The sequence below is a fragment of the Phocoena phocoena genome, chromosome 10 (assembly GCF_963924675.1).
Source record: "Phocoena phocoena chromosome 10, mPhoPho1.1, whole genome shotgun sequence".
NCBI classification, from domain to species: Eukaryota; Metazoa; Chordata; class Mammalia; order Artiodactyla; family Phocoenidae; genus Phocoena; species Phocoena phocoena.
This window is the reverse complement of record NC_089228.1, coordinates 100,145,939-100,158,778: the sequence shown is the minus strand read 5'-3', so window position 1 is coordinate 100,158,778 and position 12,840 is coordinate 100,145,939. Positions and strand designations below refer to the sequence as shown.

Genomic DNA, 12,840 nt, shown 5'->3' with positions numbered 1-12,840 from the left:
ATGAGTGTCCTGTGAAAATAAGAAAGATAGGCATTTAACACTGAAGCAAGGGAAAGGTCAGCACTCTGTGAATATGCTTTTAAAGGCGTCTGAAAATTTAAAATATAGGCTACAAATTTTGCTTCGTGAATCTCCCTAATTTACCTCCCTATTTGAAATTAATAAGACAGTTTTCAGTTAGAGATTTTTTGCACTTACGTGGAACGGGGCAGGGGACTGATAACATTTAAGTTTATAGCAGAAGCTTTTGCTTCTAGTAATACGCATGAAGCTTTTCTCTCCAGTATTATGTGTTTCCTTCATGTGACTTCTTTCTTGTAGGAACTGAAGTACGGAGATGGTATACAGCTGGCGCAGAGCAGAGAACTGGATGAGTGTTTTGCCCAGGCCAACGATCAGATGGAAATTACCGACAGCTTGATTAGAGAGATGCGGCAGATGGGCCAGCCCTGTGATGTCTATCAGAAAAGGTATTGCCCGCAGAGCGAGCGTGGTGCCCACAGGCCTCGTGGAGTTGCACTCAATCCCCTGACCCAGGTCTTCCCTGAAGAAAGCACAGATATTCCCCAGAAAGGGCTCCCTTGCTTGGTATTTTGCAGCTTAATGTGTCTCTAATACAAATTGACTAAACCCACTACCTTCATCTGTTGTGGAATCACAAAGCTGCCATGCGAAGAACTAAACAGACCCGCCCAAGAGGGCGTGCTTCTTTTGAAGAGTTGAGTTTGCTGTGAGATGTTCACTGTGCTTCCACTTAGGGGGCAGCAAAGACCTTTGGCACAGCAATTGACTTTGAAGAGTCTAAAATTAAGTCCAGCTCAGTTTAATGCATACAGAAATGAGACTCAACAGAGTTGAAAATGCCGTTTAAAGCAGAGGTGTGTAGCCTGATTTTGAGATCACACTACCCAGGGCGCATGGTCCTAGGAAATTCCCAGGGTGGAACTTGTGAGAAGGTACAGGATGCTGCCAGGCTGGGCAAAGGCAGTTACACTTGCTGTGATGCTTCAGGCTTGGAGCATCAGAATATTTAAGGCTTTGCATGTGATCAAGAAAAAAAAAATCTATGAGTAAAACATTTGTGATCTCTGTACTGACACTGAGGAGGCCATTTGGCCAGGACATGTTTCATGGGCTGTTTTCCGGCAGTGGTGTGATTGTTTTCCTTTCCTTTCAGACTGCTGCAGCTCCAGGAGCAAATGCGAGCCCTTTACAAAGCCATCAGTGTCCCTCGAGTCCGAAGGGCCAGCTCCAAGGGAGGTGGAGGGTACACCTGCCAGAGTGGCTCCGGGTGGGATGAAGTCACCAAGCGCCTCACCAGCGAGTGTCTGGGGTGGATGCAGCAGCAGAGGGTAAGCAGCTTCCGGTGGGAGGAGCTTTGTTCTCCGAGATCCTGGCCAGGTGTGCAGACCTGGCGGGATGGGGGTCGGGACGTCAGCTGACAACAACCACTTGCTGTTTTCGGCGTTTCCTCATCTTCTTTTACTTTGAAATAGGTGAAAATTCAGGGATTTTTTTCTTCCCCGTGTGACTTAGGGAACCAGCCTCATTGCTTTATAGTCGTACTTCATCACGTAGGTAATATTTAACACGTATCACTGAATTGGTAGATGGTGAAAATCTAGTTCTCACCGTTCACAGCTGGAAGATCTGTTATGGGAGTTCATGCGCTAAAAAACTTCATCGCTGAGCTCTTCAGGTGTTAATGAGAGGTACTTAAGAGAGAAAAAGGGAACATTGTGGAGGTTCATTTAAAATGTTAACAAATTGGAGGAGCTAGACACGCAGTAGAGCTGGACCTTCTGGTTTGCGCTCGTTGGTTGCCTAACCTTATATTTTTGAAGTGTCAGTTGTCTTGTGCAATCATGACATCACTGATGTGGGAGAGAAGTGAAATACTGGCACCAGAGGTGCTGAGCCTTTCCCTAGAACTGGAGTTTCTACAAAGGATGTTTCAGTGCTAATTATTGTTTTGTTGTTTTATGTAGTAATTATGTGCTGTAATGAATGTAGATGGGAATTTTGTAATGAAAACTCGATCCTGATGAGCTGTCCTTCTCGTGAGGAGGTGGGCGTGTTAGAATGATCAGTTGTACAGAGATGCAGTTGTCGTTGTTGGAGATAGTGGTTTTATCACTTGTTGGACCAATTTAGCAGTGGTTCTGAAGTTTCTCAGCCACTTGAAGATTTTTGTAGGTGTTCTTCGGCAAGTGTGAGGGCTTATGCAACTAAACATGCATGTGTGCATTCATTCATTCAGTTAACCTTTTCTCCCACGTATTATAAAGACTTTATAGCACTTACAAGAAGGCGGGGTTTATAGAGGAGGAGAGTCAGTTGTAATCCCAGAAACCTAAATACAAACCTATTTGCATGTTTCCCAAGTCCCTTCTAATCTTTGAACACACGTTTCTGGAGTATTTACTATGTTTTGGCACCATGCCAGAAAATGAGGTTCAAAGCTTATGTCGCATAGCCCTGAAAAGGAATATTATTGAAGAAAACAAGATACATAAAGCCAAATGCTAAATTTTTCTGCATGAGCTGTACTAAAACCCCGCTCAGATGGGAGTGGGGGAGGGCTGGCACTCCCGTCCCTGTGGAATGGAGCCAGCAGAGAAGGCTGGGCCAGGCTCATGGGGCTTGAACTGCATGGGGAGGGTCAGTGACCAGTGACAGACGTTAGGTGAAACAGCCTTTGAACCAGATTACTTATGAAATGGCAAATTCCCTCATTTCTTCTTAGTCACTCTGACAGTTCTATAACATGACAGCTCATAATTTGTCATTTTCTGTATTCATGTTGGGTGTAGCTTTGTAAGAATCTTCTGTAGCTCAGCATTTAAAAATTTTGGAAAACGGCATTATCACGTGGACTCAGTTTTCTGTCATGGCGGGTGGTCGGGGAGAGGGGGTGGGGTGCACCCCTCTTACAGATGCAACTGATGAGCCGCTGCTTTTCAGATCAGGTAGCCCCCAGGGTTTCAAAGGGATTAAAAGCGGTTTTATCACTTGCTGCTTGTTTGCTCTGGCGTTCCTCTTATCCCTTCTTCCCCTAAGCGTAGCCTGCATTCTTCCTCTCACTCCCAGCGGACTGAGCTGTAGGGCCAGCTGATAAGGGAGAAGTGTCCCCAGAGGCACAGTCCGTACGCAGTCACACAGCTCCTGGGCCAGGGTTGTGTTTCCCTGATTTGTGTTTCTGCTGATGGATGGGGCAGATACTGTACACCTGGCTGGTAATGAGAGGTGGGATCGGGAGCCTGGTCATCTCATTAATTTCCCAGTGTACTCGCTTGTTTCTGCTTTAAAGTCGAAATGAGCCATGGGAGAGAAAGGTCAGAGTCCTGGGTAACTTACAGTTGTCTGATGGCTGCGCTTTCTGAAGGCTCGCCAAGTACACCAGAACATGGGTGTGGCTTAGAACAATGTGTGTTAGTTATGTTCTTGCTGCAATACCAGTCTGGAATGTTTGCCCTCAGCATGTCCGAGAGATGACACAGGTGATTTGGAAATTTACATGAGCTCATGCAAAAGAAAGACAATAGACTCGCCACAGTACGAATCTTGTGAAATAATATGTTTGATTCTTACTGTGTGGCATTCTTAAATCGAAGTAGTGGAGACTCAAATTAGAAAGTTAGATTTAATTTTTAAAAAGCTAACATAAATCCACCATCTTCATATTGCCAACATTCATTGAAATGAAGGCATTGGGTATATATTGTAACTTCTCTTTGAAATGGGTCATGGGGGGAGTTTTGCATCCCGAAAGGCAATGCTAAATTCTGGATTTAAAGAGTCAAAAATCACATTGCTCAACACAATTTGAAGAAATAAACAATGAAAACGTCTCTTGGGTCAACTGTTTAGCTTGGGAAGTAGTACCTGTCTGAGCTTAATGAACTATTATTAATGCACATTTAAAAATAACTGAACATTGAAACTTCTATCAGTATCTTATAATATTGTACGTAGGTGCGCACCCACAGCTGTATATACACACAGGCCACTTGCATGTGCACAGGTAGATTTTTTTTCTTTAGAGGACACGATCTAGGTTTTAAGGATCTCATTTTGGAATCATCTCTCCTCAGCCCATCTTGAGCTAGGGACACATAAGTTGAGGGGACCCCCAACTTATTACTGTGTTGGGCAGCCCTCACTAGCTTTTTGGGAATTCCAAGCCTTTACAATTTATTTTTCATTTCAAAAATATTGACTGTTTACAGCTTCAGTTGTATCTCAGTGGAAGCTCTGTATGTCCCTGAGTATGTACCCGACCCCTGATGATGCTGTAGGTGAGGGGGGTCAGACATTGAAGGGCCCGCTCTCTCTCCCTTGGCAGGCGGAGATGGACATGATAACCTGGGGCGTGGACCTGGCCTCGGTGGAACAGCACATCAGCAGCCACAGGACCATCCACAATGCCATCGGGGACTACCGCTGGCAGCTGGACAAGATTAAAGCCGACCTGGTACTTCGGAACATTTCCTTGTAGAGTCTTCCAGGAGTGTACTGAAGGATGCTGTAGTTAGTTGATCCCAGGCAGTTTGGGCTGAAACATGAGTCTGGGATTTCTTCCTCAACAGACTGGAACATTTTTTTTAATCTTGGCATTTTTTTTTTAGAAGTATAGTTGATTTACAGTGTTGTCTTAGTTTCAGGTGTACAGCAAAATGATTCGGTTATACATACATAGATATCTGTTCTTTTTCAGATTCTTTTCCCTTATAGGTTACAAAATATTCAGCATAGTTCCCTGTGCTATACAGTAGGTCCTTGTTGGTTATCTATTTTATATCTAGTAATGTGTATCTGTTAATCCCAAGCTGCTAATTTATCCTTCCCTAGAAATTTTTAAAAATCCCATTTCATAAATGGGGATGTGGAATCAGAAAGACCGACTAGGGATCGTGCTAACCCTCCAGGACTAAACACACACACACACACACACACACACACTCATTTATGCCACTGGTAAATGCATGTTTTAAGGGGTGGTAGTTCTTTTCTGCACAAAGCAGACCATCTCTTCAAATAGAGAAAATGTGACAATCCTCTAGTTTTATTTTGGTGAATCCTTGGTGCAGTCCTTGGTGAAGCCTTTCCTATGTGGTAATTAAACTGTATTTCTAATAAGGAAATCGTGTCTCATCCTGACATTTTTCCTTTGCTGAAAGGACTGACTTGAAGCTGGGTCCAAGATTACAGCCTAAAATATTCATCTGATTTTAAGTACCTGGCCACCCGATCTCTACACTTTAAATCACTGACTTTTTAAAAATTGAAGTATAGTTGATTTACAATGTTGGGTTAATTTCTGCTGTACAGCAAAGTGACTCAGTTACACACATATATATACATTCTTTTCCATATTCTTTTCCATTACGGTTTATCACAAGATGTTGAATATAGTTCCCTGTGCTCTATAGTAGGACCTTGTTTATCCATGCTGTATGTACTAGTTTGTGTCTGCTAATCCCAAACTCCCCCTCCAGCCCTCTCCCACCCCTCTCCCTCTTGGCAACCACAAATCTGTTCTCTATGTCTGTGGGTCTGTTTCAGTTTCGTTGATAAGTTCATTTGTGCCATTTAAATCACTGACTTTTGGGGCTTCCCTCGTGGCGCAGTGGTTGAGAGTCCGTCTGCCGATGCAGGGGACGCGGGTTCGTGCCCCGGTCTGGGAGGATCCCACATTGCTACAGAGCGGCTGGGCCCGTGAGCCATGGCCGCTGAGCCTGCGCGTCCGGAGCCTGTGCTCCGCAACGGGAGAGGCCGCAGCAGTGAGGGGCCCACGTATCGCAAAAAAAAAAAAAAAAAAAAAAAGTAAATCACTGACTTTTGTACGTGGCCCGGAGATCCTCATCCCCACTTTTTCCACCTTTTTTTTTGCCTACTTTTGTCTACCTGATTATCTGATCAGATCTCTCCCTCTTTTCTCTAAGATCTGAGGAGTCCTAAATGATACTTTCAAACTTATAAAAGTTTGTTTAACAGTGATTCTTTAAGCGACAGTGATGAGCCCTTTCCTTTTAGAGATGCCACCACCAGGCCAGTGAGGTTTGCCTCCAGATCAACTGAGAAAGGTCCCTGTGGGTGAAAGATTTCATAGAGCAAATTCTTCTTTCCACCAGGGAATCTGAAGTTAGTATATGTATTTCACAGAAGGAGATTTAGAAGGGCTGTTCTTTCTATATAAACCCTCAAGGGGAATTAAATAATTACTCACTGTTGGTCTTCTTCTAGCGTGAAAAATCTGCAATCTACCAGTTGGAGGAGGAGTATGAAAACCTGCTGGTAAGACGACTTATTTCTGAAGGCTCTGTGTTCAGTACAATTCGGTTGTATAAATGTGGACCTGGGGATAAAGCACCTGCTTGGCGTTATCCCTAAGGACCCAGGAAGTGCCTGGAAGTATACCAAGGGGCTTATAGATGCTGATTTTATTTCTACTGCTGTGTTCCCTTTAGAAGGAAATTTGAAAAGAATTTTTTTCTGAAGACAGTACTTAGTTTTTGCAAGTTTAAGTGTCACATAATTAGCACTTGTTAAATACTTGCAGTTAAAGCCATAAAGCTTTTCCACTTGTGAACTGTAGCCTTTTTAGGAAGTATAAGCAAAAGTAAGACTTGTTTTCCTTAGAGAGAGGTTTATCAGACCGTCATCACCATTTTATGACAAACTGAATCAATTACTTGACTCATAAGAAGAGGTATTTCCATTCTTCTGCCTATTTATGTCACCCTGTCTTCACTTTTCCAGTACTTCCTTGTTGGCAGTGATGCTATTTAAATAACATGGCTAGTGGTGACACAACTATTTTCCAAGGTGATGGCACCTTGAATTTTAGGGATGTGGGAGAGGGCAGAAAAAGCTTGATTTATCTTTTTTAATAATCTATTTTCTCTATATAATCTAAAACTAATTATTGAAGCCGAACACCAGTGTCTGAATCAAGACCCTTCTGGATTAGGCTATTTCTTTGAATCTAAAATTGACCCCTTACTCATCCTAAGTTTGGGTGGGTCCTTTTCACCTACCAGCTGATCAGTGAATGCAAAAGATGAACATTTGACCGATTCTTGGGATTTTTGTTGGTAAAAGGGATCACCGAGGGTTTATCTGTGAAATCTGCAGGGAGCATCATTCATTTGCATATTGTTGTCCTAACGCCGCTTTGACCTTCCTGTGCAGAAAATATCCTTTGAGAGGATGGACCACCTGCGACAGCTGCAGAACATCATTCAGGCCACGTCCCGAGAGATCATGTGGATCAATGATTGTGAAGAGGAGGAACTGCTGTACGACTGGAGCGACAGGAACACCGACATCGCTCAGAAGCAGGAGGCCTTCTCTGTAAGCCCCGGGAGTCGTGCGGTGCTGATGAAAGCACTTGTGATCGTTTAATCGGCCACCTGTGATGCAGCCTCAGTGGGGTGGTCGTGAAAAACCATTCCTTTCTGAAGGCTCTTCCGTGACCTAAGAGAGGCAGTGCAGGGTTTAGCATCTCAGAAGGCAGCAGACGGGGTGAGATTGATTCGGTCAGACATCCTCGAGTGTGTGTACCGCAGGGTGTGGTGGCTTAGAACCGAGAATTAGAAAATCTCGCCGTGTGTTGTAGCTCTGTCCCTTCACCTGGGTGAATTCAGACAAGCCGTGTCACCAGTCCGGCCTCAGCTGCTAACTGGACGATCTCAGACATCCTTTCTGGTCTTAAAAATGCTAAGATTCTGGAGGAACACATAATGCAGTTCTTTGACAGTGTTCATTTCCAAAATGCAGTTTTGTGTTTGACTTCCTTTAACAATGGCGGGAGGGATGGAAGGCTGCCGGTGACTTGTTCTACCGGACTTGTTTTTCTTTTATTCGCAGATACGCATGAGTCAGCTGGAAGTTAAGGAAAAAGAGCTCAATAAGCTTAAACAAGAAAGTGACCAACTTGTCCTCAGTCAGCATCCAGCTTCAGACAAAATTGAGGTGGGCTTCGTGAGATTTATATTCTTATCGGAGGAAAATAGGGGACCCTTTTCAAAAAATAAGACTATACAGATGAGTGGTTCTGACCCAGCATAAAGCCGTGACAAGTTGATTTTATCAATACCCTAGACCGGGGGTTGGCAAGCTTTTTCTGGAAAGGACCAAATAATAAATATTTTAGACTGGCAGGCCATTTGGTCTCTGTTGAAATTAACTCTGCCATTGTAGTGTGAAAGCAACCATAGCAACATGTAGATGAACGGTTGTGGCCGTGCACCAGTGAAACTTTATTTATAAATGCAGGTGGTGGCCCGGATGTGGCCCTTGGGCTGTAGTTTGCTGACCTCTGCCCTAGACTGCCATCTCTGGGCTGTGCTCAAGGCTGACATTAGCTGGTAGCACTGGTATAACCATTTTGATTGTTTAAAAAAATCCAGATATTTCCGTATCAGTTGGTAAGCATCACCGCCTTCGTCCCCCACAGGCCCTCTTCATGGCAGGTACCTTTGTAACTGAAAGTAGGGGCGGTCCAGCTGTTTGCTGCTCAAAAGCTAACAAAAGGTCTTCCGTGGTGGTGCAGTGGTTGGGGGTCCGCCTGCCGATGCAGGGGACACGGGTTCGTGCCCCGGTCCGGGAAGATCCCACATGCCGCGGAGCGGCTGGGCCCGTGAGCCATGGCCGCTGAGCCTGCGCGTCCGGAGCCTGTGCTCCGCAATGGGAGAGGCCACAACAGTGAGAGGCCCGCGTACCGCAAAAAAAAAAAAAAAAAAAAAAAGCTAAGAAAGAGGCAAGGTTGGTGGAAAAGGAAAGTGTCCTTTATTTTGGATGCCGGGAACCTGTCCAAAGGCCACCTCCCCCCACTTAACAATCAGGGGCCAAGAGCTTTTATCGATGCGGGTAGGGGGCTACCTGTCGAAACAGCACAGTCAGCTCTGACAGTCATCTTAAAATTTGTCATGCCGTGGTCTGATCAGCGTCATCTTGATTGTTTTGAGTGCAGTTAGTCTTTAGTTCCAGGATCGGTTTGTCCCCATTTCTTTGAGGCCGGTTCTTAGAACTGTGGCAGCTTATGTCATGGCTACAGTCTGGTCATCATGTAGTTCACTTCTTCCAACTGGTGTGGGTTTCAGTATCTATTAGACAGCTCGCAGGATATCGTTCAGAATATTATCTATAGCCCTTGAGGAGGAACTAAAGGTCCTGGACTGAGTTTAATGGATAAACTATTGTTATTTAGTCTTGTTGGACTGTTTTCCTTTGTTTCTGCATTTTCTCACTTCTCTGATTAAACTTACTCTTTGGCTAAAGTTTTTTCACAGACAGAAGGCAGGTTGAGGACATGGGAGGCAAGGACCATTGTGTCCTGCCCTGTTTCACCTTGGACCTCCGCATGATCTAGCAGAGGTACAGGAACAGGGCTTGATGCCCCAGTGCTATCCCTGTTCTAACTGGTCTGTTTTGATTGGTCAGTAGCCATGCCATTTGGATGAAGATTTTGACTAATACTCCTAATTATATCCATTTGTTAAAGTTGTTCTTTTGGGTTTTTTCTGGTTTTTTGGCCACCCAGCTAGCAGGATCTTGGTTCCCCGACCAGGGATTGAACCCGGGGCCACGGCAGTGAAAGTGCTGAGTCCTAACCACTGGACCACCAGGGAATTCCCAAAATTGGTTTTAAAATTTAATTTCTACCATACCAAGAGTGCCCTGTTGGGAAATTCTGGTTTCAATTTTTAGAAAAAAGTTTGCTTGATTTGGAATTAGATAAAAAATGCTTCATGGTTTTCATTCAGGTTCTCCTATCTATGAAATAATGGATGCCTCTCTGTGGCTGAACGGTGGAGAGACAGCTGCTGTTTTCTTGTTTCAGGCATATATGGATACTCTCCAGACACAGTGGAGCTGGATTCTTCAGATCACCAAATGCATTGATGTTCATCTCAAAGAAAATGCTGCTTACTTTCAGGTTTTTATACCTAGTAATCATTTAACTGTCTTTTGGGTCTTCACAGCTTCTCTTCCGAATGTGTTTGAAAAAGCACTGAAAACAACCTTCGCACTCTGGCGTGAAAACTATTTATTGGTTTTTAGTTTAGAGGAGCACAGATTGGTCACCAATCATTCAAGTAGCCTCTTGCTCTCAGATAAGTTAATATACTTTCTGCTCAAATTCTTTCCTTTAACCACCTATCAGATACACTCGTAGGGAAGATAATCCTTGAGGTTGAAATAGTAGGTGATGCTGCGTATTGAGTTGCTTTTAATTGACACGGGGTCACCCGCATCCTTAACAGTTTTTTGAAGAGGCCCAGTCGACGGAAGCCTACCTGAAGGGCCTCCAAGACTCCGTCAGGAAGAAGTACCTGTGTGACAAGACCATGCCCCTGCCGCGTCTGCTGGAGCAGATCAAGGTGCTAGAGGTACTGTCTCAGACCCAGGCCCTTACCCGGGAATAAAACAAATGCGCCCACCGACTCAATTCAGATTATCTGCATCTGTATTGCTCTATAGAGCAACGAGTGCCCAAAGCTCAAGCAAGCGTTGCCTTCATTTTCAGTGGCATTTCTCAAAATACATGTCTTTGCACGATCAGCTGCTGTGGCACGTTACTTCTGCTTCAGTAGTTACAGGTGCTCAGAACAAAACCGGAGAGAGCACTGATGACTTAACATGAAAATCCCTTCGGAAAAGCATACTTCACATGTTGTCAGCATAGCCTTTCTGCAAAGTGATGTTCTTTCCCGCCCACCTAATTCATGGCTCTGTTGCCTCTGTAGTGGCTTCTTATGAAAGGTACCTGTGGCCCCTGCAGACAGATGAATGGGTGGTTTGTTACAGCTCAAGCGGCTACAGCAGTATCTAATTTGTAATGTCATGACAGCTATAGTAATGCCATTTGAAGGTCTTATCTCACTTTCAGAGAGTATCTATGTTCGAGTATGATTTTATTTGCAATTGCAGAAAGAATGGGAGAAAATCCTTGAAAACAAGCGCCAGGTGCAGAACTTGGTAAACAAGTCCAAGAGGATTGTACAGCTGAAACCTCGGAACCCGGACTACAGAAGCAATAAACCCATTATCGTCAGGGCTCTCTGTGACTACAAACAGGACCAGGTGTGTACTCGGCTAGTCAGAATGCTGCCAGAGTTTTCCCTTTCTTTACGGATGGATTTTTGTCCAGGGCAGAATTTAATTTAGGTTTCAGTGAGCACCCTAGTAAATGTCTTTCTTTTGTAGACAAAGTGGCAAAAGCTGTTGAAAAAAATGCAGTGGCTTTTGCTCGGAGTTGCACGATAGCTGCAAATAAGTAGGACAATAGTTATTTTTGAACTATTCTAATTCTGTTTTAAGGCTGAAGCCTTCTTTTCTTCCAATATGCAATTAGCATCTGTGATCCCTCTTTAAATTTCTGAAAAAAAAAAAATCGAGAAACGTGGCCATTATGCTGCATGTAAAGGGAATGTCATTGCGGATTTTATGCATTAAATGAGCCACATCAGTTCTGTAGGCTCAGTGGTAAATACAAACATTTATATAGGAAGACGACTTGGTTTTAGTCATTATCTATGTAATTCCCACAGCTCTATTTTCTTATAAAAATTATGGAGGACTTAAGAAATAAAAAATGTGATGAGTTGGTGAGATGGACATTATAAGACAATAGAGTTTACTCTACCATGCAGAAATGGTTTTAGAACTTGGGTGGAGAGAAGTAAGAAATCTAAAGGGAGATTGAGATACCTCCATATCAAACTTGTTACATTTTAGTATTTAAGATAGTTGGCATACTTTAAATACCCATTTTAAGAAGCTATATAGAGTTAATTTAGAAAAGAAGCTATTTAGATGCTGGAGTTAATTTAGGAAGTTATTTTTCTGGGGACCTGATACCAAAATTTTTTTGTTTTTATTTAACAATTTTAAGAGCAAATGAATGAGACAAGTGACTCCCATGCACTGAAATCTACGATATAAAACACAAACTCACAAAAATAGAAAAGCCAGGGGGTGAGTTTTTGCTTTACAGAAGGATGGCTCACTTCACCGGGGGACTCCCCTGGCTGTCCCCTGGAAAGTCACTCTACCTAATTCCCTTCGGACACACCTTGTAGGCTCACCTGTCTTATTTAAAGCATCAGTCATGTTGGGTTGTGTCAAGATCAGCTTCAATGGAGGCAAAAAATACTAAGAGCAGAGCTGAAACAGCACATCATCACTGCTGCTGCTTCTGTTCTTGAGCAAAAAGATGAAAACGTGGGCTCGTGGATAAAGCCAAAACACGGTGCTGCTTGCCTTGCAGAAAATCGTCCACAAAGGGGACGAGTGTATCCTGAAGGACAATAACGAACGGAGCAAGTGGCACGTGACTGGCCCGGGGGGCGTGGACATGCTTGTGCCCTCCGTGGGCCTCATCATCCCTCCACCCAACACTCTGGCCGTGGACCTCTCAAGCAAGTACGTCTTGAACTTCCTTCTGGCCGTGACATGAAGGCAGGTGGGGAGAAATAGGGCAGACGCTGATACGAGACGTACCGCTTCTTAACTGCTGTCACCTCCCCCCAGAGGGGGACCCGGTGAAGGTCCCTTTGCCTTGTCTTGAGGTTTTCTGTTGCAGATACTGTGGTTATCTTGGGAAGATGAGAAAGAATATCTGACAGTAGAGGAGCTCATTCTGGCCATGCACTTTGAAGACGTTGTTTTGAAATTCTTCTGCCTTTTAGACCATCAGTAGTTTGGCCTGTAGCCACAAATAGAAAATGCACTTCGCATCAGTATTTGGCCATCAGTAGGTGGCGCATTCGTTTGACAGATTGTCTAGGGCACATCTTTCCAAACCTTTTATGATGGAAGTCTTCAGCCCGC

General features: G+C 44.0%; 1 protein-coding gene across 3 annotated transcripts in view; it reads left to right on the top strand.

Moving 5' to 3' along the window:
• Positions 1-12,840, top strand: part of DSP (desmoplakin) — a 42,214-nt gene that overhangs the window by 13,341 nt on the left and 16,033 nt on the right. For all 3 annotated transcript variants that reach the window (XM_065884602.1, XM_065884601.1, XM_065884600.1), the window contains exons 3-12: positions 322-470; positions 1,178-1,352; positions 4,346-4,474; positions 6,247-6,297; positions 7,195-7,356; positions 7,873-7,977; positions 9,848-9,943; positions 10,272-10,397; positions 10,939-11,091; positions 12,278-12,432. In XM_065884602.1, the coding sequence (XP_065740674.1) occupies positions 322-470; positions 1,178-1,352; positions 4,346-4,474; positions 6,247-6,297; positions 7,195-7,356; positions 7,873-7,977; positions 9,848-9,943; positions 10,272-10,397; positions 10,939-11,091; positions 12,278-12,432 (1,301 nt within the window). The remainder of the gene's footprint in view (positions 1-321; positions 471-1,177; positions 1,353-4,345; positions 4,475-6,246; positions 6,298-7,194; positions 7,357-7,872; positions 7,978-9,847; positions 9,944-10,271; positions 10,398-10,938; positions 11,092-12,277; positions 12,433-12,840) is intronic.